General features: G+C 38.4%; 1 protein-coding gene across 1 annotated transcript; it reads left to right on the top strand.

The window, feature by feature from the left end:
* Nucleotides 1-25,791, top strand: LOC126964791 (ribosome-releasing factor 2, mitochondrial). The gene is made up of 14 exons (XM_050808053.1): nucleotides 1-266; nucleotides 1,074-1,202; nucleotides 1,944-2,081; nucleotides 2,776-2,964; nucleotides 4,722-5,088; nucleotides 6,986-7,130; nucleotides 12,332-12,421; nucleotides 12,704-12,890; nucleotides 18,233-18,388; nucleotides 20,006-20,228; nucleotides 20,709-20,826; nucleotides 24,458-24,553; nucleotides 25,139-25,285; nucleotides 25,584-25,791. Exons 1-14 carry the CDS (start codon nucleotides 128-130, stop codon nucleotides 25,743-25,745), a joined length of 2,286 nt encoding a protein of 761 aa, XP_050664010.1. The 5' UTR covers nucleotides 1-127; the 3' UTR covers nucleotides 25,746-25,791.

Consider the following 25,791-nt stretch of genomic DNA (forward strand, 5'->3'; position numbering starts at 1 on the left):
TTAATAAATATCGAGGCAGCAAGGAAACTCATATAAATCATTACGTAGCGTAGTACATTTTAGTTGTGTTAACATTATTATTTAATCGTTATATCTTAACTTATAAAGCTTGTTTTAATGTATTAAAATGAGAACTTATTGTCTTTTAAACTATTTTCGAAAGTTATTAAAACATGGACATTTTCGCAAGTACAGCACTGCTAGTGCGGGAGATAAAAATATTCAAAATATCCGAAATATCGGAATCTTAGCTCACATAGATGCAGGTTAGAAATAATTGCCCTAAAGTTATCAAAAGTAATTCTTGCAAAGACTGAATGCATCCTCCAGAAATTTATTTCAGTTTAAAAAACACCTTAAATACAAACTTACATGTTATTAACATCACCATTTGGATAAGTCGCGTTCCTCCACACTATCTACCTACTCCCTTGCCTTGGATTCTTTGCACAGACTGCCAGCTAGATGTGTACTATACAGTTATACACTAGTGGCACGTTTTTCTGCTGTCAAGCAGTAGTGTGCAAGGATTATTGTGTTTGAGTAGATAGGATGCCATACTTAAAATTACTGGGCTCAGAAGACTTAACATCATATGTCTGGAAGTCAATTCAAGTCGCCTTAAGCAAGAAGTAAACTATGCAATTATATAGATACCAATCGGAATGTACTTGTGATTTGCAGAGAATATTCCGTCTACATTCCTCTCCACATGAACAAACCATCTCAACTCAAAGTATTACTATATAATTGCATAGTTTACTTCTTGCTTAAGGTGCTGTCAAGTTTTTTTTTTATGAAAAAGGAGGACAAATAAGTGTCACCTGATGTTAAGTGATCACCATCACCCACATTATCTTGCAACACCAGAGTAATCACAGAAGTGTTGCCAGTTATATAATATATTTTGATGATAGGAGAAAGCTATGTATAATCTTTTAGGTTAGAAGCGTGATGGTAAGTACTTTTGAGTGGTTGGTTACTTTGAATTGTCTGCCTAGACCTGACATCTTAATATAGGGGCCTCTTATATTATGAGAGGATTATAACTAAAATGATTGCACTGATTACAGGGAAAACAACAACAACAGAACGAATGTTATTTTACTCTGGAACAATAAGAACAATGGGTGAAGTGCATCACGGCAACACTGTTACAGATTATATGGAGCAAGAGAGACAGAGAGGAATTACTATTACTTGTATGTAGATTATCTATTTTTACTTAAATGTATGAAACTGTCCAATTACTGTCTCTACTTATTCTGAGTTTTGCTGTTCTCACATTGACTTTCTGGTAGATACAAAGTGGATACCATTCTCTCTCTGTTTCTCCACAGTACCTTCTTTCTGGTGTGGTGTTTCTGGACAATATGAGAGGTACCTTAAAAAAAACAACCTGGAAGGCTGTCAGTGCTCCTGTGACTTCTTTTTGATGAAAATAAGGGATGAGACGAGCAGGATGTTTAGCTGATGGTAATTGATTGCCCCGTACATTGATTATTGAAAAACCCAAAAATTTTGATCGGCACTACAGCTGTGCTCGTGACCTTGAGGCATAAGATGTTAAGTCTCATATGCCCAGTAATTTCGCAATTCACTAGCTGTGGCACCCTTCAGACTGAAACAGTAATGCTTACATATTTCTGCTTCACTACAGAATTAGGCTCCGTTGTGGTACCCATAATCTGGCCAGCATCCGGTGCAAAGGAGCGTCCCACTGGTTGTGTGGTGTTTCTAGACAATATGAAATTGAAAATGAAAAAAATTTTTTATCAAGGTACCCTTATCATAAAATTGCAGACAACTACCTAGAAGGATGTCAATGCTCTGATGACTTTGAAATATCTGAAATCAACAGTGTGGATAGCAGTGATCACTTACCAATAGATCTAATTTGTGCTTCTAAGTCATAAATAACATTTATTTTGATTTGACAACAGCTGCCGCTGTATCATTCCCGTGGCATGACCATCAGATCAACCTGATTGACACACCTGGACACATCGACTTCACCATGGAGGTAGAGCAGAGTCTTGCTGTTCTGGATGGTGCTGTTGTTGTCCTGGATGCTACAGCTGGTAATTATTTATATATATATACTAGCTGACCCGGCAAACATTGTTTTGCCATATTAATTTATTTTTAGTGTTTAACCGTTTTTTCTCATTTTGAATAATTCACACTATAGTTTTATAAATTATAGCCTATGTGTTATTCTGGTGTGTAATCTATATTATTGTAAAGTTTCATCAAAATCCATTCAGTAGTTTTTGCGTTAAAGAAGTACAAACATACACACAGACATACAAACTTTCACATTTATAATATTAGTAGGATGCAAAAGAAATCTAAATCTTGTGGTGGTTGGATGATCCTGTTAAATTTAGAAAGTCAGACAATTATAACACTAGCAACTTATTAGTTTTATTATATCTTTTCATAATAGTAGTAATCATTTTCATATTCATGTCAATGCATATACTCTGCATCTGATGGAACCACTGAGAAAGGCACATTGCCTATTCTTCGTAAGGGGCATTTAAAACGCAGCCACAGCTGCCTGGGCGTACATGAAACATTCTTCTCGAAGTCTTTCTTTCTTTCGGGAATTAATTTTGGGGTCTTGAAAGCATTGCAAATTCCTTGGTCACCTGGAAGGCAAAGCCAAATTATGAAACCCATCAAATAAATGACTGTATTTATATTTTATATAACAATAATCAATAGTTTCCAATATTTACAAACATCACCTCTTTTTGAAACATCTCTCAGGTGTGGAAGCTCAAACACTCACCGTGTGGAGACAAGCGAACGGTTACCGAGTGCCCCGGATCCTCTACTTAAACAAGATGGACCGTCCTGACGCCGACGTGCTGCAGTGCGAGCGATCTATACGCGACAAGCTGAGGGTTACTCCGCTGATGGTTCACACTCCCATAGTTCAGGAGGGGAAGCTAATTGGTAAGTTGACTGTTTCCACTCGGAATATTTTATGAAAGTAAACAAGTACAAACATAGATGATATCTTGGAGAAGTCAAATATTGTAAAGCTCTTCTTTTAAGAAACTATTTGGTACATACCATTTTGTTTTGAATTTATTTCAAATTGTACCAGGTCCTCATTTAACAAATGACAGACAAATAATAATAATACTTTATTTCAGACCCTTGATCCATAGTAGGTACAGACACAGTATAAAATATTTAATTAAAATAAAGTCATAAATATAAATTACAAATAGAAAAGAGGTTTCAATATTCACTCAGCGTCGGTACATTGCTCATAGCATCAGCCTGTCAGACAAACTCCTGATAATGCCGTTATTACACGTCTCAACCCTGGACATGAACGATGCAATTCTTTTACGCTGAATAGAATTAAACGAATCAATACTAGCCTCCGCGTACATTTCTGAAGCGCTACAGCAACGTTTCAGGCCCATGAGGAATCTGAAAATGTTATTGTAGGCGATTCGTACGCCATCATGCGACTTCTTAGAATAGTTAGTCCAAAGCTGACACGTGTAAAACGACTGGCAGAATGACGTGAAGAGAGTAATTCTCACGTCAGGCGCTGAACGGTTAAACTTTCTCGCAATCATATTACATATTCACATAGAGCCCTACGATGACGCTCGATATCTGCGTCATCCTTGAGACAGGACGTAACAATGTGGCCAAGGTACTTGAAGCTGTCCACTATCTTTACAGGCTGTCCTTTAATGCTCTCATTTTACAAAGAAAGCTGAAAATCAAATAGGTGTTGAGGCGAGTGAAATATTGCCACTGTTATTATTTGTGGACATTCTAAATATACTTCATAACTAAGAATAATAACGTTCAGAACGATTGTTTAATTCATAGTTCCTACCAATATAGCAGTAACATTAGAATTAATGTGTGCGTAAGCGTTACGTACTTACATTCGCCAAAACGCTCACAGACAGCCAAATAATGTTGCAAGTGAATAGACATTTCCCTAAATCAGCAAATTGTTAATTAGTAAATTAGCTTAAATTATAAGTTCTGAAATGCTACTAAGGTGTGAAATATGATTTTCTTATCGTTATTTTTATTATGAGATGCGTTATGACACCCTTTCACTGCACAGTAAGTCATTTTTCAATTAAATTTCGCGCGCTTATTGGCATCGAACTTTACAGAGTGACACTGAGGCAGCGGGAAACGTATGAAGTCTTAAAATGACACATTGAAATTGCTTCATTTCGCTTGGTCCTACTCACGTTCTGAGCGTTAATAGTCTAAGCTTCATAATATTTGCTCAAGATTTGCAATTCGTGTGTCGGTGATGCAGCACCCTTTCTTATCAGAATAACTTTTGTTTTGAATTAATTTAAATTTACTTTTTTGACTTACTCGTGTAAGGCATTGACTATTTGACCTTTGAGTATTTTTGTTGCATCACTTTACATATCGTAATTGCAACGATTTGTAAAACGATAAAAAAGTAAATGTTGATTTACTTTTAAATGGCAATTTTAAACACAGCGGCAATGAATTGCTTGCCACTTCTTCTCATTAGCCCCTTTACGAAGTGGCGGTAAATTCAAAAATAAAAGATATTTTTTTTGATGTTCATAAGTGTCATTTCCATAACCTACATGAATAAAGTGGTTTTAATTTGATTTCATTATTTTTACAATAAACATTTATCGGGCAACATTTGGACGATATTTAATAGTTGAATCTCTTTCCAGGTTTAATAGATTTGATATCTTTAGAAGAAATAGTGTGGAGCACTGGCCGGGGGCAAAATTACGTGAAAAGAAAACTGTCTGAGGAGGCTGATGGACAAAAATGGGAGAAATCAATGAGTGAACACAGGCAGCTTATAGACACGCTGTCATCAATGGACGATCAGTTAGCAGAGACAATTATACAGCAAGAGTCGTTGGACAACATTGATATAAAACATGTACAGGGTGCTCTTCGTAGATGCACGTTGGGAATGAAAGGGTATCCCGTGCTGTGTGGGAGTTCGTACAAGAATATCGGTGTGCAGTGTCTGATGGATGCTGTTGTGTCGTATCTACCTGATCCAGTTGAGATTAACCATCTTCACCGGTAAGATTCCGAACTTTTAGTAGATTGTAAGTAAGAAGTAGCACAGTTCTGCCTCTTTTTATAATCATTTTTTCTAGTGAGCCTTATTACATCGTTCTTAGGGCCATAACTATAACACACACATACATAATATTATTACACACTAGTGCGTGTTTGTGTCTACTGCACTGACCAACAATATATTGAGTCAGCTAGCTTCTTTTAACAGGGAATCACGCGCACACAGTTATTTTATTTATAATATATATAATAATAATATTTATTTATTTATTTTTAATTTTTATTATATTCGTTACATTATATAATTTAGTATTTTAAGATTTTAATTAATATTGTAAATTGTGTTTTTGAGTGAGTGTTTTTTATTGCTAATATAGTGTTTTCTATTCTATTCTAATAGAATTATCAGCTCAGTTAGTACCTAACTGCAAATTATATGAGAGTAAACAGTGCATCTTCAATTTATCTGAGTAATACAGTTTTTTTTCCAACAACAAAGATGTTTTATGCCGCTGAAAATCTATTTACATTTTTGGAATAATTAAATTTGTCCTTAATTAAGACGAAAAAACATTTATTATTATCAAATTATTTATAATTCACAATAATTTGTTATAATCATATAATATACTCGCAATATCACTAAAATTATAATTTTGAAGTAGGCTATATTATGTACCTAATCAATCACCTTACATTTGGCGCGTGCAAAAAAAACATACGTGCCATTTCCAATAATTTTCATATTTTGTTTGTATCCCACTTGCTGCTGTGTGATAAATAATTGTAAAAATGTTGTAAGTTTTAGTACAGAAGATGAACAATTGATTGATTTAAGCCCGCCAGAAATACTAAATGTAACAAAAACTGTGAAATTGCCATAAAAAAAGTTAAGTCCTAATCGTAATTCCCAGTATGGTACTCAAAATCTCTGATTCACATAGTAAAAGAAAAGCTTTAAAAAACACTACGTTTAAAAAACGACTTCAAAGCTATCAATATGTAGCACATACAAATAATAATATTTTATTAATATTAAAGGTAAAGGTGTATTAAATTACATTTTTAGTTATTTGATACTTTTCAGTTTTAGAACTCGTTTTTTTTTTATAATTATGTAGTTTTTTTTTGTTTTTTACTTTTTAGTATCAGTTAATAATTAAAATATATAATCAACCTGAATGAAAATTAAAAAAGCGCTACACAAAAAACTATTATATCATCGAGGTAAACAAAGATTTTCATTAAAATTTTTCATAAAATGAAAACTACTGTGTACCAAACTACGTAAGTTTTTATGGGACCAAATGGCATCTATTCTGCATCGAACTAAAGATACAAAAACCTCCTCCTTTTTGAAGTCGGTTAAAACAATCCTTGCCACTATGCTGAATTCGTGATACATATATATAGAGGTTAAGGCAAAAAATACAAAGGCAAATGTTTTGGAAAATACGTATGAAACTTGTGAGCAACTTGCTCACTTAACACTCGTCTGATTTACGCACACGCCTACGCCTCGGGCTACAACACAGCCTCGTGTATAGCAGTATAGCATTTCTCTTATTTTATGTAATAGTAATTGGTAAACACCATCCATGTATATGGAGGTAGGTAATGTACAAGGTAACTAATTGGCAACATATAATATTGCGAATCTCTTATTAGGTCACCAAACACATGAACATTTATCATAGACTCAATTAAGTTTGTTTCTTCTTATCTTTCTTATTTGTGAGTGATTTCCTTCACTTCTAGGATTAACTATACAATACTAAAATATACAAATTGAATGTAAATTTTTGGATAATAATATAAATTAAAGTTGTATATCTTTATCTGAACACGTCTATCTATCTCGAGTACTACACTCTTACATATGAATTAATATTTGTAGACATTTCGGTCCCGACCTCTGCGCACGCGCATTCAAAGTGCAACACGATGACCAGCGGGGCGTGCTCACTTACCTGAGGCTGTATAACGGGGAGATTTGTAAAGGACAGAAGATATATAATATAGCTCGAGACGAGAGCGAGCAGGTTTGTAATACAGACAGAGAGAGAGACATACAGACAACGAATCACAGAGAATATGAAAGATGCCTAAGAATACGCAAGAGACAGATATATATTTTTCTGCATACTTTTTATCATTTTGTTGGTAAGTCATCACTCGTTCTCCTTCCAGGCAACAACTTCTATTAAGTTTTTTATGAATTTCCAAAAATATACTTATAATATCAATGGGATAGACAGATACATTATTATATTTTACATTTTTATCCTTAAATTTTATAACATATTATAAATAACGCTACTCTCGGGAATTCACCCTGAGTGCAACAAAACAGATCCGTCTGCGAGGCAATTTCATTAAGGCCTATCACAGACGACAGACTATCTGTGACGCACTTTTTAGTCTGTGATAATAAAATATAAAATTCTGTGCAGTACCGCAAAGTGTGCAGTGCGCCAAAATATAATGTTCGCTTCTACACGCGCTAACGCAGACGACGCTCTCTTTAGTCTGTTGTTTGCACTTGCTTGACGTGTATCACGGCAGTGTGAGCTGCTAACGATCAACAATTAATGTGATTCTCTTTATTTCACACGGGATTGTACGTTTTTTGAACGAGAAAATAGTTGATAGTTAGCCACTTTCCCGCCGACGGTGAAGATGTGTCGTATTGGCTAATCGCAATAGCGGCGTTTGAGAGGGAAGGGAAGCACAGTGAGGTCTATCTAATATAATCTTAAATTAATAGAGGACATTGGTCGCGAGGTGAAAAAAGCATTTCGAGAAGAACTTGTTAATCTTGAGTCGTCACTGGAGTACCTAAGTGAACAAATGAGCACAATGCAGCAATCTATGAAAAAGCAAGATACCCTTATCAAAGACCTACAAAACAAAAACCTTGACCTTCAAAATTCCAATAAAAATATGCAATTAAGAATATCGGTACTGGAGCAAGAGATTAAGGATTTTGAACAAAAATCTCTTTCATCATCTTTGGAAATAGCTGGGCTCCCCGAAATTCCTCCGAGCAGCATAGGCAAAGTGGTGGAAACTGTGGCTTCCAAATTGAACGTTGACCCAGCTGATGTCCAGTCTTCACAACGTCTACCGGGTTCAAAGACTAGACCAGGAGTTATCCTACTGGAATTAAAGTCGAATGTATGCCGAAAAAAATGGATTGATGCTGGAAGGGAGAAATTACTCACTGTTGGACACATAGTACAGGGCGTCCCGAAAGAAAGCGTTGAAAATCGTGTCTATGTACGGGATGCGCTAACTAAGCACCTTAAGTCACTATTATTCAAAGCGAAAACCCAACTTAAAGAATCCTTTCAGTATATATGGTGCAAAGATGGTAAAGTGTGTGTTAGAAAGTGTAGTGATAGTAAAATATATTATATTCGTTCAGTGCAAGACATAAACCTCCTTGAAAAGCAGTGTTCGACCTCATCTAATTTTGAAAAGAAACTGAAAGGATCTACCCCTCAATAAGCTATTAGGTACAGTTTTTGTTTCTTTTTTCCTTACATTTGATAAAAAAGCTCATTAAATTCTCGCCTGTATAAGTTTGAATTTATATAAATATATAATATGGATACACATATAAAAGAAATACAAGATTGTAACACACTTAATAATTTTTTACAACATATACCGCCTAAAAATACTTTAAAACTATCATGTCTACATTTTAATATCAGGTCTTTAATTAAAAATTTCAGTAAATTAGAACAAACTATTCATAAATGTACTTTTCCAATTGATTTAATAGTGTTGACCGAATGTGGTATCTCGAATAAAATTTGCCATTTGTTTAACCTTCCTGGCTTTAACATGTACTCACAACTACGGAAAAGTAAAAAGGGAGGCGGCATTATGATATACATCCGAAATCACATAAAATTTACAAAATTCAATCATAAAACAAGCACTTTTGAAAGTCTAACAGGGTCGTTTAAAATAAATGATTGCCAAGATGTAGTTGTTTGTGCAGTTTATCGCCCACCATCAACAAACAAGAATAATTTTGTAAAAGAACTAGGTAACTATCTTTCTATATTTGAGTCAAAACTAAACTTACTAATGATTGGTGACATAAACATTGACCTAAAATCTTCAACGACATATAAAGATTCATATCTAGCAACACTCAGCGAGCATGGATTAATGTGTGGTATATCCGATTATACGAGAATTGAAATAAAACAAAACTATGTAACCAAATCTTGTATCGACCACATTTTTGCACGCTTCCCCACATTAAATCCGTACTCGGCGGCGTTAGATATTGTACTGGCGGACCATCGAGGCCTTGTCTTCGCTTGCATTGGCGATGCACAACCCGAGCGTACACGGGGTGATATCAAACAAAAAATTAACTATGACATTCTTTTTCGGGAACTAAAAAACGTTAAATGGTCTGTGACAAACGACATGAAATCCCCGTATGATATTTATAATTTTATTTGTCGATCCTTTCATAATGCCAACAATGCGGCTACAAGTACTGTGAAAAAAAGGATAGGTTTAGATAATGGTAAAAATAAATGTAAGCTGCCTTGGATCGATAATAATATCAATGAACTTTGTAAAAAGCGTGAGAAACTCTTTCGCAAATGGAAAAATAATGATTACGATCCTAAATTAAGATTAGAATATAATAAAGTTCGTAACAAGATACACAAGGTTTTAGAAGCTAAAAAAAATTCATATTACCTAAAAGAAATTAGTAATAACTTTAGAAATACAAAAAAAATGTACCAAATAATAAACCAAATGTTAGGTCGTGTGTCATCATCTATTGATTTAGCAATTCTTAAGGCATTCAATGCGCAAGGGTTACATACTGAAATCATTGCAGATAACTTTGCGAAAAGCTTTGATAATGCAGTGAATGATATTAGTCCAACATGCAACATAAAACTTTATAAACAAAATAATTGCCGCCAACCAAATGATTCCAGTATCTTTTTAAAAAAAGCTTCAAGCGATTCGGTCTATAAAATTATACAAAACTTAAATTCACGTAAGGCACCTGGTCTGGATGGTATCAAGGTATCAGATATTAAATTAATTGGAAGAGATGTCTCCACGGCTATTGCAAACTTAATAAATTGCAGTGTAAGCAAAAGTCATTACCCAAATGAATTAAAAGAAGGCTGTGTGAGGCCTATATTTAAAAAAGGTAAACATAGTGATTATGATAACTATCGACCCATAACAATACTATCATCGATTGATAAAATTGTTGAAAAGTTTATATGCGAACAAATACATGGTTTTTACAGGAAACATGAAGTACTACAACAAAATCAATTTGGATTCCAGGCTGGTAAGAGTACTTCAATCCTTTTATCAAAATTTACTGACGAAGTGAATAGTCACTTAGATCTTAAAAAACACGTTTTAGTATTATTTATAGACTTCTCTCGCGCCTTTGATACTTTGTTGCATAATCAACTTATTCAGGAGTTAGACTTTTGTGGAGTCCGTGGTCCATTACTGGAATGGTGCAGTGACTATCTAAAAAATCGGACATACAAAGTGAAAATAGACAACACGTTGAGTAAGCCAGTCATGGTGAGAAAGGGCACCGCTCAAGGTTCAGTATTAGGGCCGCTTCACTTTCTTTCATACGTCAATAACATCAAAGATTGTATAAAAAACTGCACTTGTTTCCAGTTTGCGGACGACACTTGTCTCGTAATCGCGGACAAAGATCCAATAAAGGCTTGTGATCTTATGCAACAGGACCTCAATAACCTTACCCGGTGGTGTCATGATGTAGGCCTTGTTCTTAATCCAAATAAAACTAAGCTCTTATTGATAAAATCACCGTTTATTAAGAAATTACCAATCAAAAACATAACAGCTCACGAACATGTCTGCCTACATAAAAACTATCACTCATGTAAATGCACACCCTTGGAAATAGTTAGATCTCACACATATCTTGGGTTAATAATAGATGATAAATTTAAATGGAGTAATCATGTGGACTATGTATGCAACAAACTTAGACAATTCCTTGCAAGTATCTCAATTCTTAAAAATCGCATACCCTATAAAGTCAAAATAATGCTCTATAACGCGTTAGCCGAATCGTACGTTGAGTATGGACTGAGCAGTTACGGTCGTACTTACAATTCGTACCTTGACAAAATTAATAAAATTCAAATTCAAATTCTTAAAAAAATAGTATCAAATCAAATTAAACGTAAATTTCAGGGTAACGAAAGCGGGCTATTTAAGCATTGTCAAGTGTTGTCAATATTTAAGCAAATTGAATATGCAATACTAAAAGAAAATTATTTTAATAATAAATTAAAAACAGCCATAAATCACCCCGTGTATACGCGCGCTGTTAGTCTAAACCGGCTGCACAAGCCTCGGGCATCCAATGCGTTCGGTGAAAGAACAACAGCTTACATAGTACCTAGACTGATTAATAAACTGCCACGTGACTTGACCGACTCGTTGACTGAGACTAATTTAAAACAGAATTTAAAAAAATACTTTTTAAGACTTGACTGACCACCGATCAACTTATCGTGCTTAACTATTAATTGTATCAAGTACTTTTACTTTTATTTGTATTATTATAATGTATAGCTAAGTGATTGTGAACTATTTTTTCTTTTATTAATTTAACTCTGTTGGTGTAGACTTAATTTAGCAATTGTACAAACCTCAGTGGTTTTTATTGCTTTGAAACCGCAATGTAAAATTTGTTTTTTATTAATAAATATATATAAAAAAAAAAAAAATCTATGATAATCAATGAGGGACGTCACGTCCGCAAGTCTACGAGTCGTGGGTTTGAGTCCTTTATGTAGTTGATATGACTGTTTTTTTTTATAAAAAACTAATGGTTCCTTTGCTTAGGATGCCGGCTAGTTTATGGGTACCACAACGGCGCCTATTTCTGCCGTGATGCAGTAATGTGTAAACATTACTGTTTTCGGTCTGAAGGGCGCCGTAATTACGGGGCAAATGAGACTTGACATCTTATGTCTCAAGGTGACGAGCGCAGTCGTAGTGCCGCTCAGAATTTTTGGGTTTTTCAAGAATCCTGAGCGGCAGTGCATTGTTATGAGAAAAGCGTATCAATTATCATCAGCTGAACGTCTTGCTCGTCTCGTCCTTTATTTTCATTTAAAAAAAATGTTTGAGCAACACTCGCTTTATATAGAAGTGAAATAACATGTATCTTTGTTTGTTCAAGATAGGCGCGTTGTACGTGGCACTGGCAGACGAATACCGGCCTGTGGAGACCGTGGCCTCTGGGAACATTGCTGTGGTTAGCGCTCTGAAGGTAACTTAATACTTAAAGCAAACATAACTTTAAAAGGGCTTGTTAAAGAAGGCTTGTTAGGCGTTCGGCGTGTGACGCACCAATCTATGCTGGCGCCTATTTCTGCCGTGAAGCCATAATGTGCAAACATTATGGCTTCATATAGGTTCAAGTACTGACTTGAACCTATATTGGCGGCACATCATTGTTAATGACTGCAGCTAACTAACACCTGATAAGGATGGGGTTGACGTCGAAAATGTTCTCCTGTTTTTTGTTATATATATTTATTATGTCCTCTAGACAACAATATCTGGTGATCTGGTGACAACGACGAATGCAGCGGCCAGCCGTGCCAAGTCCCGCCTGCGGGAAGTTCTCAGGGATCCTGGGCAAGTGGAGCATCTGATGTCACCCGGCGCCAGACAAAGGCTACAGGCCATTGAGAACCCTACCCCTGACGATATGGCCGATGTTCTACTTGGTATTGGTACGTTGTTCAAATTATATACACATTAATTAAAAAAATATATTTACTCGTATGAGAAGAAAAATTACAATGCAGTGCCGCTCAAGATTCTTGAAAACCTAAAATATAATATAATTATAATAATATTGACACACTTTTACACAAATTATGTTGCCCCAAACTAGGCATAGCCTGTACTATGGGTACAGAACAACGATATATTTAATACTACTATATAATTACTTAAACATACATAAATACATATAAACATCTACGGCTCGGAAACAAACATCCATATTCATGATATAAATTGTGAGTGGTATCGTAATAGCGCTGGTTACTCGTACTTTGAGGCATACGATGTTAAATCATATGCGCCCAGTTATTCCACTCTGTCGCCCTTCAAACCGAACTACAGATAATGTTTGAGTGAGTGCTTCACGAGGTGCCGGTGTGTGTCCATATAGCCAGTATCCTATGCCTAAAAGCCCCCCCACTTGTATATGGGATTTAATAATACATGTTGCAGAAAGTGTCACAACCTACATTTTATTTTAAATCTAATAACGTCTATAGTTCCAGTTAAATCAAAAATGATTTTCGAAGTTCCACTTGACAGTGACGGTCCTGAGAAAATAAGTCTTAACAGACATACAGTCATGTGATTCCACCATATCTGAAAAATAATTAATAAGTTTTATTTATTCTTGATATCTTCATGTTAGAAAAGAATAAATTGAAGCGCGAAATTATTAAATTACACCAGTCTAAATTTCCTTAAATATATACGTATTATTATCTACTGAACACACACATACGCATTCACACCCACACACAAACATAGACTCAGAAAGTGGAGAAGAGGCAGTTGTTCTGTAATACCTAGGTAACACTGAAAATGTTTAGAAAATGAAAAACGGTTTAATGTAGAAAGTTGCCAATACTTTTATTGTTTTTCGAAGTAATCTCCGTTCCTCTCTACACATCGTCGCATTCGATGGAACCACTGAGAAAAGCAGTGGGCTCATTCTTCCTCAGGGGTCTCTTCTATGGCATTTTCGTACGCTTTCACCGCATCTTCAGGGCTCGTAAAGCGAATACCTCGAATTTTATCTTTAGTTCTTGGGAATAAATAAAAGTCGCAGGGCGCCAGATCAGGACTGTATGGCGCATGACTCATTATCTCGACACCTGCCATAGTCAAATGTTCAACAGTCCGTTTTGCGGAGTGCACTGAAGCATTGTCGTGGTGAAGGAGAAAACCTGCTTCAAGGGCGCTGCTGTCGAATTTTTCCAAGACAACAGGCAAACAGCGATTGACATACCAGTCTGCAGTAACTGTCCTTCCATCTTCTAGCACAACTGTCGCGAAATGACCTTTCCGACCAAAGAATGAGGCAATCATCATTTTTCCTTGACTTCTTCCTTTCTTTACCTTAGTTGGCCGATCCACGAAAGTAAACACCCACTGAGCTGTTTGTCTTTTGGTTCCGGGCTCGTAGCAATATATCCAGCTTTCATCACCTGTGACGATGTCAAATACACATTTTAGTCACCGCCGTTGAACTTATCTAACATTTGGCGACACCAGTCCACGCGAAGGTGTTTCTTGCCTTCGGTTAAAGTATGGGGAATCCATCTGGTACAAAGCTTCCTGACGCCTAAATGTTTGTGTAATATTTTTTGTGATTGTGACTCATACCAATGCCTAGGCTTGCCCGTATCTGCTGATAGGTCACTCTCTTATCTTGCTCTATCGTGCGTCTCTCAGCTCTGATGTTATCTTCAGTAGTCGCTGTTAAAGGACGTCCCTCACGCGGATCATCACTCAGATTGCTACGTCCACGCTGAAACTCGTAAAACCAATTGTAAATAGTGGCACGAGATGAGGCTTCATTAAGAAATGCTAATGGCAGCCTATCATATATTTTTTTTTATGGAATAGGATGACAAACGAGCGTACGGGTCACCTGTTGTTAAGTGATCACCGCCGCCCATACTCTCTTGCAACACCAGAGGAATCACAGGAGCGTTGCCGGCCTTTAAGGAAGGTGTACGCGCTTTTTTTGAAGGTACCCATGTCGTATCGTCCCGGAAACACCGCACAAGGAAGTTCATTCCACAGCTTTGTAGTACGTGGAAGAAAGCTTCTTGTAAACCGCACTGTGGAGGACCGCCACACATCCAGATGGTGAGGATGATATCCTAACTTGTGGCGTGTCGTGCGAAGGTGGAATTCGGCGGCAGGAATTAGGTAAAACAGCTCTTCGGAACACTCCCCGTGATAAATGCGGTAGAAGACACACAATGAAGCGACGTCTCTACGCAACGCCAAGTGATCCAGCCGTTCACAGAGTACTGGGTCCCCGACAATTCGCGCTGCTCTGCGTTGCACGCGGTCAAATGGATCGAGCTGATACTGGGGTGCGCCAGACCAGAGATGACAGCAATACTCCATGTGTGGCCGGACCTGCGCTTTGTACAGCGCTAGAATGTGGGCCGGCTTGAAGTATTGCCGTGCTCTATTAATGACGCCCAGTTTCTTTGAAGCCAATTTGGCTTTGCCCTCCAGATGGCCACGGAATTGGCAATCGCTCGAGATTTCGAGACCCAGTATTCCGATACTAGGCGAGGCTTTTAGGGAAGTGTTGTCGAAGAGCGGTGATGCGACAAATGGGGTTTTTTTAGTGGTAAACGCGCAAACTTGAGTCTTCTGGGGGTTAAATTAGACAAGGTTCAATTTACCCCATTCCGCGACCTTCTCAAGAGAGGACTCGATAGAAGACACAAGTTTCTCCCGGCACTGGTCGACGATTTCCCGAGAGAGACGTGCATGGCCCGTGTATACGGCATCACCAGTGCTGTCATCTGCATAGCAATGAATGTTGGAGGTGTCCAACATATCATTGATATGCAGAAGAAACAGCGTAGGAGATAGCACACAGCCTTGGGGCACTCCAGCATTCACGGGCTTCGGGTTCGAGCAATGTCCGTCGACAACGACCTGTATGCTGCGCCCAGTGAGGAAGCTGGAGGTCCACTTGCACAAGCTCTCGGGAAGCCCAAATGATGGAATCAAAGGCCTTCGCTATATCCAGGCTAACTGCCAGGCCTTCCCCCTTGCTTTCAATAGCCGCAGCCCATCCATGTGTTAGGTATACCAGAAGATCACCTGCCGACCGACCATGGCGAAACCCGTATTGCCGGTCGTTGATCAACTGGTGACCCTCTAGGTATACCAAGAGCTGACGGCTAATTATGCTCTCCATGATTTTGGAGAGCAGGGAGGTAATAGCAATAGGCCTGTAGTTTGCCGGATCCGAACTGTCTCCTTTTTTTTGGATCGGATGGACAAGGGCTGACTTCCATGAGTCAGGGACTACGCCTTTGGAGTAAGAGTGCCGGAATAAACGCGTTAGCACCGGCGTCAACTCAGGGGCACACGTTCTAAGCATGATTGGAGAAATGCCATCCGGCCCGCTCGACTTCCTGACGTCCAACTAAAACAGAGCTCGCCTAACAGTTTTCTGTCTGAACTGTACTTCAGGCATAGAGTTCTGACACCGCGGGATGGACGGCTGTGTTTTTCCGTTGTCGTCAAGAGTCGAGTTGGAGGCGAAAAGATCGCACAGGAGATCGGCTTTCTCTTTTGCCGTATGGGCCAGGGTGTCATTCTTCATGTGCAACGGCGGCATGGACGGCTGGCTGAAGTTACCAAGAGCAGCTTTCGACAACGACGAGAACTTGCGTGTTCCGGTCGGGTAACTGGAAAGCTGCTCGCCGATTTTGACGACGTGTTTTGACTTTGCACGGGCGATTTGCCGCTTAAAAAATCTGGAAGCACGGTTGTATTTCCTCTGTAGAACTATGCAGTTCGGATCCTTTGTGCCCAGCGCCGCAACCCAAGTTCGATACGCCTGTTTTTTGCAGTCAGATGCTGCTTTAACTGACGCAACGAACCAGGGCTGTGATCTGCCACCGATCGGTACTACAGAGCTTGGTATAAAAATATCCATGCCCTGTAGTATCACATCGGCTACTGCAACGGCGCAGGCACTAGGATCATCCGAAGGGAAACAAACCCTGCTCCAAGGGTAGGATGCAAAAAAGGAACGCATGCTATCCCAATCTGCTGACTTGTAGTGCCAAACGCGGCGGGTCGCTGGTGGTCTGCGACGTGGGCGTCGTAAAGGCACTACACTCCTGACCAGGCAATGGTCGGACGTTCCGAGAGGGGCGTCGACAATGACCTGGTAACCATCGGGATGTGTAGTCAGCAGAAGATCTAATAAGGACGGCGTTTAAGTTGGAGTGAATTCCCCTGATATTGCAAAAGTCCACGTTGAGTGTGGAGCGGGGTGCTGTGGTGTTACTGCCTCGTTTGTCCTTGGTCATGCGCGGTACTGTGCCCTCCCCAGAATACGAAGGGCAGCCCGAGCTAGAGTGCTCGGAGAGGGATTCTCCGACTCTGGTAGAGCCGGTACCCTCCTGGGGTACTATCTCTTTAGGGACCGCTTTCATAATCTTTGTTGGGGATGGGGGGGGGGGGGGAATGGCCTCCGGTCCTCGACACTAACGAAATATGCGAAACATAGCGGCACTAGGCCGCTATTTCACGCCGGTATTCTGTGCGAGTGTGGTAATTAACCCGGACGAGTCTGGCCCGATTGTGCTGACGTCAAAAGACGGCTGCGTGACTCTCCTACTTCTAAAAGTTTGTTGCTCTAGCTTTGTTGTTGAGTAAACCCACAACGAAAGTCATAATAAATCACCTGTATAGCCGAGTGGTTAGCGATCCTACCTACTAAGCTAGAGGTCCCGGGTTCGAATCCCGGTATGGATGTTTGTTTCCGAGTCATGGATGTTTTAAAATGTATTTATGTATGTTTAAGTAAGTATATTGTATTAAATATATCGTTGTCTTGTAACCCATAACACAGGGTATATATATGCTTATATTATTATTATTATATTATTTTCACTTGTGACAAGAGTTTTAGATTTGCCGCCAATTCACAAAAACAAATGACGAATGAATGCAATATACTACATAAGTTTACCAAAGAGATCTAAAATTTAAATTCATAAAAGTTTTCATTAGCAATGTTTCTAACTGGCCAATTCTAAACATTTTCAGTGTTACCTACGTACAACTTGACCTACAAATCCTCCTATTGTAAGGTAATATTGTCAATATGAGTAATCTATAATAGCCTTAAGAATTATGTTTTATATTATTGTTTATTAACGTTTACTGTAAAGCTGTTGATTACCAATAAATAAATAAAAACTTAAAAATAAAAGGGCACCCCCTTTTATTTTTAAAGCTAAAGAATTTAAAATTATGTATAGCATATTTCCAGGCACAACGGTCCCTGAGCCCGTGTTCCTCTGTTCGATCGAGCCCCCCAGCGCGGCCTACCAGAACGCGTTGGAAACAGCCTTGGCTGAGCTGCAGCGAGAGGATCCCAGCCTCAGGGTCACGGCAGACGAGGAGACTGGCCAGATGGTGTTAGCTGGTGAGTTGCTTACGCTTGATGTTCACTCACTTTGGGTAGATAGTAGTATTAAGTGAAAATGCTGCATTTTTAGTCCTCATCAAAAATTTGCATTAAAACTCATAAAATATATCTTAATATTTAAAAGAGCAATGAGTTTCTTGCTACTTCTTCTCATAAGCTCAACCCTTTATGAAGTAGCAGTAGATTCAATAAGATTTTTTTTATAACATTAATCAGTGTCATTTTCGTGACTTACATGAATAAAGTGATATTGATTTGATTTGAATAATGTAATTTCAGTTACATATTCATCTGTGTAAAGTTCATTTACACAATAGTGACAATTTCTATGTAACAATAACGGATATATTATATACATAACTGTAGTACAAAAACAAACTAAATATATTTTTTGAAGAGTGATATATAAGTATTATATATATCACTTACATTTACAGAGCTATTCATACCTGTAAGAAAGCTATTCTGTTCATAATATTCGTTTTATATTTTTATTATTTTTGTTTAGTTTAGAATAGCTTGTTGGTGTGTCTATTATAAATAAATAAATAAATACATATGGAGTACGCCGAATACAAGAGTGAAGCAACCAAATAAAAAAAATAAAAAAGGATTGTGTGGTTTTATGACACCACGGTAAAAGTGAAACTTTTTTTCACATTATAGACATTTAACTAAAATTTTTTGGAATAATATTCCATTAAGGGAAGAAAAATCGCTTTATCAATCTTAATTTTATACTTGGAAAATTGGAATGATAAAGGGAAAAAATAAAAGTAGACTAAGTCTCAAACGAATATTTTTATTGAAGTCTGTGTCTTAGCCCTGGTTAAAAATATTGATTGAAAAGCATTAAAAATGATGAAATTTGAATACTTTTGAATTCTTTCAATTCTTTTTCATGTATATATAGATACACAGTTTACATGGGGTGACTGATTCCCAATACTTTTCAATCAATATTTTTAATCAGGTAGAGTACGGCATACATAATTCTTAACAATTATTTAGATTATATACACATACACATATTAAAAAACTGAAAACAATAATTTATTATCGTTTAGTCATTTAGATCCGTTTTTCAGTTATTTTAAAAAACAAACAAAATAACGTGGAGCACTGGCACAAATGAGTAATAGTCTATACACTACACGGTCAGCTGCTGCGAACTATAGGCGCCTCCCGACCGTCACGCGACATGCAACACACAGACGAAAAAGTTTCAGACGATGTAATAAAAGTTTCACTTTAATAAATAAAGTTGTTTATTGGTTTTAACACATTCTCCTTAACAAATAGTGGTAAGAACCTTCTTTGAAGCATATATACAATGCTTGTGCCAGGACGCTCCGCTCTTTCTAAGCCTCGTGGGCTATGTGACATTGAAAGTCAAAAGTCAAAACCGTAGGTATCGCAGATTATCCGGAACAAACAGACACAAAATTGAAAATTGGTATTTGTATATATATTTATCGCGTAAATATTTATGATATTATGTGTAAAAAGTTATTTTAATTTTACATCGTACTTAAATTTTATTAATGTGCCTGTACATTTATTATTTTAAATTATTTCATCCCGTCCGAATTTGTTTTGATTATCAACCTTCAGGTATGGGCGAATTGCATCTGGAGATAATAAAAGAGCGGATAGTCCGAGAGTACAAGATCGACGTGGAGCTGGGCAGACCCCAGATCTCGTACAAGGAGGCGCTGGTGGGCACGGCCAAGCACACACACAGCGTTGACAGGAAGATTGGCAACGCGCGGCAAACTGTCAAGCTTACAATGTCTGCCAGAACTGTCAAGGGCGTCACACAGGATAAGATTTTGAGGTTAGTAATCAAACGTCAATCAAACAAATAAAGATCTTACTTACTTACGTATCTCGCTGGGTTCGCTGAACTTATCTTCTTTACTATCTTTATGAATGTTTCTTTCACGTACGAACAAACTGTGGCTGAAACCTCGTTTCGTTAAGTATCCAGCTCGGTACGACATTGGTACTATCAAAAAACACTCGGAATATTCGAAAGAAAAGAAAAAATTCCTGTGATTTGTGTTCTAGTTTGCAAGAGAGTATTTGGAAAACAGTTGACCCGTCCTGCTAAGATATAATATATTTTTTAATGAAAATAAGGGACGAGGCTATGAAGACGTTTAGCGGCTTTTTCTCTCTCAGAGCCTTATTTGTTTCCGCAGCGGTGATGGTGTTAGAAATGACATCAAAAAGAATTCTAAAGGAATCAATTTTAAAAAATAAATGCTTTTTATGCCTTTTAATTAGTGATGAAATGGTTATGGTATGGTCGAAGGTATGACAAGAGTGCGGAGAGTGCGGCAAACCTGGCTCACATCCACCCTCGGTCTGTGATGGCCATCGAGCGAGGAGTGACCACCGCCCTGCTGCACGGACCCAAGCTGGACGCTGCGGTAACACACCCACACTCACACTGAGATTTATAGAGCGTACTCAGACTTTACTTAAGTAAAACTCAGCTGAGTTCAAGCTTAGCGTAATCTTTGATTTGGTATTTATAACTGACCTATATAAAATGGCTGTTCCATGTGTTTGACTGCAATTTTTTGTGCCTACTTGAAGCGCCACTCGCGACCGTTCAGAAAACTAATTTTGCCGTATAATACAAATGGCCGCGAGAGAATCGTACAATACTCTGAAGTATTTTTGCATTTTGAATTAATTTCGGTCATTTTCCGTGTTATCTATACTTTAGAAATCAACGTAATAAAGTACACATATTTTTTTGTAAATAATTTTCCTATGGATGTTTGTTTAGCTGCGGTTGTCATCACTAGTTTTAGTACCGCTGGCGCTGTTGGCCATGTAGCCAACAGCGCCAAAATGGCGATTATCAAACAAGCACAAAAGCAGTTTGGCAGCCGCCAGTCCAGTGGTATATAGTAGAGGTCAATGGTATTTAAAGTGATTTGACAGTTGAGATTATGTTGAGCTTACACTAGGACAGTCCAATAGAATGGTCAAGCGCGCGATTCATTATAAAGAGTGTCTCAGCGCCGATTTTAAACTTTGAAAATTTGTATAAAAAAAACAAATTGTATTCATAATATTTTTACTGTAGTAAATTAAAGTGTATTAGTGCGGATTTTATGTACGGAATCTTACAACGTCAAGATATCTTCCATCACGGCGAATGCACTCTTCAAATCGGACACGCGAATTTGCCGAGACGCGCCGAAGGATGTCCGCTGATATGGCTCTCACTTCTGTCGTTATTTTAGTCTTCAGCTGCTCCAAATTTGTAAGAGTGGTATCAAAAACTCTTGCTTTGAGATAACCCCATAAAAAAAGTCAGCGGGGGTTAAATAGGGAGATCTGGGTGGCCACAATATGTCTCCAAAGCGGCTTATGATTTTTCCCGGAAATAAAGCATTTAGTGTGTCCATGGAGCAGTGTGGGCTGTGGCCCCATCTTGCTGAAACCATACATCAGACTTGTCAATATCCTCTTCTTGCAGCTGAGGTACAAAAAAGTTATTAATCATGTCAATATACCGCTCACTTGTCACTGTAACCGTCGCACCTCGGTCATTCTCGAAGAAAAACGGCCCGATGATTTTCTGCGCCGATATTGCACACCATACAGTGACTTTGGGGCTGTGCAATGCTTTTTGATGTTTTTGCTATGGATTGCTGGATGACCAGTAACGGCAATTTTGACGATTGACGTACCCTTCGAGGTGAAAATGTGACTCATCACTTAAATAAACGTTGTCCATCACGTTTTCCTCCGAAAAAATCTCTAACATCTTCTGACAGTAAATTTTTCGCTTGTTGTACTCTTCTTCTTTAATATTTTGCACAATTTGGATTTTATACGGATGTAATTTTAAATCTAAAGCCAAAATTATTTGAATGCATGACCGATGGAGGCTTAAAGAGGCAGCATGTATTCTAAGTGAGCGTCTTGGATGCTCCGCGACCGCAGCGGCGACGCGGTCGATGTTTTCAATCCATCGCACAGGTCTATTTCGTGGTCCAATTGAATGATTTAGTGAACATCCTGTCGCTCTAAACTGCTCTACCCACGACTTAATTAATTGAGTACTCGGGGCATTACTCAAACGGCGGATTTCATAGCGACTACAAAATTTACGCCGTGCTTCACTCAACGAAAACCCATTGCATAAGTACGCTTCTACTGCGTTCGCGCGGTGCGCACCAGACCATTGCGCCATGGCGACTAAAAAATCCGCACTCGTCACCTATGACCTATCGAACGCTACCACTCCCCTCCAGCTAACCCCGCAGGTTGCCGAGAAATTCGTATTTAAAGTTTAAAATTGGCGCTGAGACACCCTTTACATAGTACATACATTGTTGATTATTATTAGACAAACTTTTACTAAACAATTTGTTGTTTTAAAGTGATAACCCTCACTCCTGGAATTAATTACAAAAATAAAATTTATGAACGATGCGGGACTCGAGCCCGCGACCTCTCCCGTTCCGTGCGAGAGAGAGACTTAGATTTGCAAGCGCGACATCTCAAGTCATTTTCCAAATATGCGAATATTGGGGTTGAGCAGGCTAACAACAGACTGTAAAGTAGATCCTGTAGATGAAGCCACAACCTGAGAGTTGAACAAAGCATACAAGATTTATCAACGATTCGTCATTCGAACGATTCGCTCAGTTGGAAGAGCGCTCGCACGGAACGCAACAGGTCGCGGGTTGAGTCGCGCATCGTTTATAGGTTTTGTTTTCAAATTTTATTTGTGTAAACTTTTACTATAGAAAGTATACTAAATTACAACAGAATCCAAAACATATCTAAATAACTATTAGTTTTATTGAAATAAGTTGAAGTTTTTCTTCCACGTACTACATAGCTGTGGAATATACCTCCTTGTACCGCGTTTCCGGGACGATACGACATGGGTACCTTCAAAAAAAACGCGTACACCTTCCTTGAAAGGCCGGCAACGCTAATGTGATTCTTCTTGTGTTGCAAGAGAATGTGTGCGGCGGTGATCACTTAACACCAGGTGACCCGTACGCTCGTTTGTCCTCCTATTCCATAAAAAAATATCGTTGAAAGATATATGCGAAATGCAGTCTTGATAACTTACTTTGAGAAGTTGAACCCCTTTTTAGAAGCTTGACAGCTATGGGAGACAGTAGGCACTGTATTATAGGGGAATTTTAAAACGTCGAACAACAGCTGTTGTGATGACGCAACGAATTCTTGATCTCCTTTTTGTTCGGATTGAAGTCTGAGATTTTCTTAAGTTGTCGATATTGTTGATATAAGTGCAAGTTAACTTTAGTGGGCACTTAAAGCGTTGTTTATAAATTCGGACTTCGACTCAACCCGCTAAGTAAGTGTGACCAGTCTATGTTCGTCGTACACATATAGACAATATTCACTCGCAATCTTAAATCCGCGATCAATTTACACAAACTGTAAATAAATACATACAGTTATTACCTATGCAATTTTTTTTTATACAAATGATCTCGAAAGAGAAGAGACGCACGAGAGTTGAGAGAGAGAGAGATACTTTGGCGAGACAACACGTTCTGAGGATGCCTCGTGTAGAGGCGAAACACGTGTGGAATTGTTTTAAAAACAAATATTGGTGGAATTAATCATTTGTATAATATTATGGATTTCCGCAAAGTAACGCTTAATTCAATAAAAAAAATTATGTCTGTCCAGTGTATATTAAACCTTATTACTTTAAAACAATTATTACACGTGGGTGGAATTGAGGAGCGAGATGTAGCTTATATTATTTGAGAGACCTACATTTGAACAGCATAAATCTAAAATCTCTCTACCTAACATGTACAGTTAGAACTGCAGACAGTTCTTAAAAAAAAAGTTCGTTAAATCAAACTGAAGACTGGATTTCCATGCGAGGTGTGTACAGGTCGATGCGACATGGGTACCTTTGGTGATCCATGAGAGAATGGGCGGTGGTGATCAGTAATGATCAGGTGGTGAGCATCACCATCATCTATGAGAAAGTGATTAATATTTGTAGTGTTGTGATAATGAATATTAAACTATTGGGAGCAGGTGGTGGACGTCCAGGTGACGCTCCACTGGTTCGAGGTGGGGCGCGGCACCTCTGACTCCACCGTCTCCTCAGCTGTGGTGCACTGTCTTCGTAAGGTACAATTTTCATCAAAAGTATATTAGATGACTTAACTATTTATTTCCGAAACAATTGAATAAAAATACTAAAGCCTAATCTTGCTAAAATACATCTGGGGTGACAAACGTACAGACAAATAAACATAAATCCTCGGAGCCATTGTTATAGGATCCATTGGGATTTTTTTTCTATGAAAATAAGGGACGAGACGAGCAGGACGTTCTGCTGATGGTAACTGCTACATCCTACCCATTACAATGCAGTGCCGCTCAGGATTCTTGAAAAAAAATCAATAATTTGGAGCGGCACTACTACTGCGTTCGTCACCTTGAGACATAAGATGTTAACTCTCATTTGCCCAGTAATTTCACTAGCTACGGCGCCCTTCCGACCGAACAGTAATGTTTACACATTACTGCTTCACGGCAGAAATAGGCACCGTTGTGGTACCCACAATCTAGCCGGCATCCTGTGCAAAGGAGCCTCCCACTAGTGAAAACTCCATATGCTGCAGAACAGAGTCTATTAGCCAACCCAATATAGGGCAGTGATGCTTAATTTTATGATGATATGATCCTATTCAAAAATATTGGTTGTGGAAGGTGTTTGAGCTGTGCGGCAGCACGCTGCTGGAGCCCGTCATGTCGCTGGAGGTCGTGTGTCCGGAGAGCCACTCCTCGCGTGTGTTGGCAGACCTGGCACGTCGCCGGGCAGACATACACCACATACACCTCCGACACACCAACAAGGTAACTGAAGAGTGGGGGTCGTCTGCCACTCACTGGCAGCGATAAAGAACTATTGAGCCAATGTGAATGTCAAAGCTCTACATTCTACCACCACTTTTGAAAATGAACATTTTTTTCGTCTTATTATATTTATATAATATGCTCAATAAAATGGTGCAATAAAAATACTGGTTAAAACTTTGTATCACTTAGCACAAGCGGGAAGGGGGGGGGGGATTTACCCAGTAATATCACTGTCATGTGACGCCCTTGCCCTTCGTAAGCTTTTCCAAACTAATTCATAAGTTTCTAATTTCAGGTGATAGAATGCCTCGCGCCGCTATCCGAGCTGCTGGGCTACTCCTCCACTCTTCGGACGCTAAGCTCTGGGCTCGCCACCTTCACGATGGAGTTCCACTCCTACAGACAAATGTCGCCCTTCGATGAGGAGAATGCCATCAGATCTGTCACGGGCTTTTAAAGAGTTGCTGATTCCGAAAATTGTAATAAAATGACACAATTATGAA

Source organism: Leptidea sinapis, chromosome 6 (assembly GCF_905404315.1).
Source record: "Leptidea sinapis chromosome 6, ilLepSina1.1, whole genome shotgun sequence".
Classification (NCBI taxonomy): Eukaryota; Metazoa; Arthropoda; class Insecta; order Lepidoptera; family Pieridae; genus Leptidea; species Leptidea sinapis.

Coding starts and splice junctions, on each gene's coding strand:
- LOC126964791 (XM_050808053.1), top strand. CDS start 128: ATGAGAACTTATTGTCTTTTAAACTATTTTCGAAAGTTATTAAAACAT. Junction 2,082..2,775: donor TGTCCTGGATGCTACAGCTG/GTAATTATTTAT, acceptor AACATCTCTCAG/GTGTGGAAGCTCAAACACTC. Junction 20,229..20,708: donor ACACAGGATAAGATTTTGAG/GTTAGTAATCAA, acceptor GTATGGTCGAAG/GTATGACAAGAGTGCGGAGA.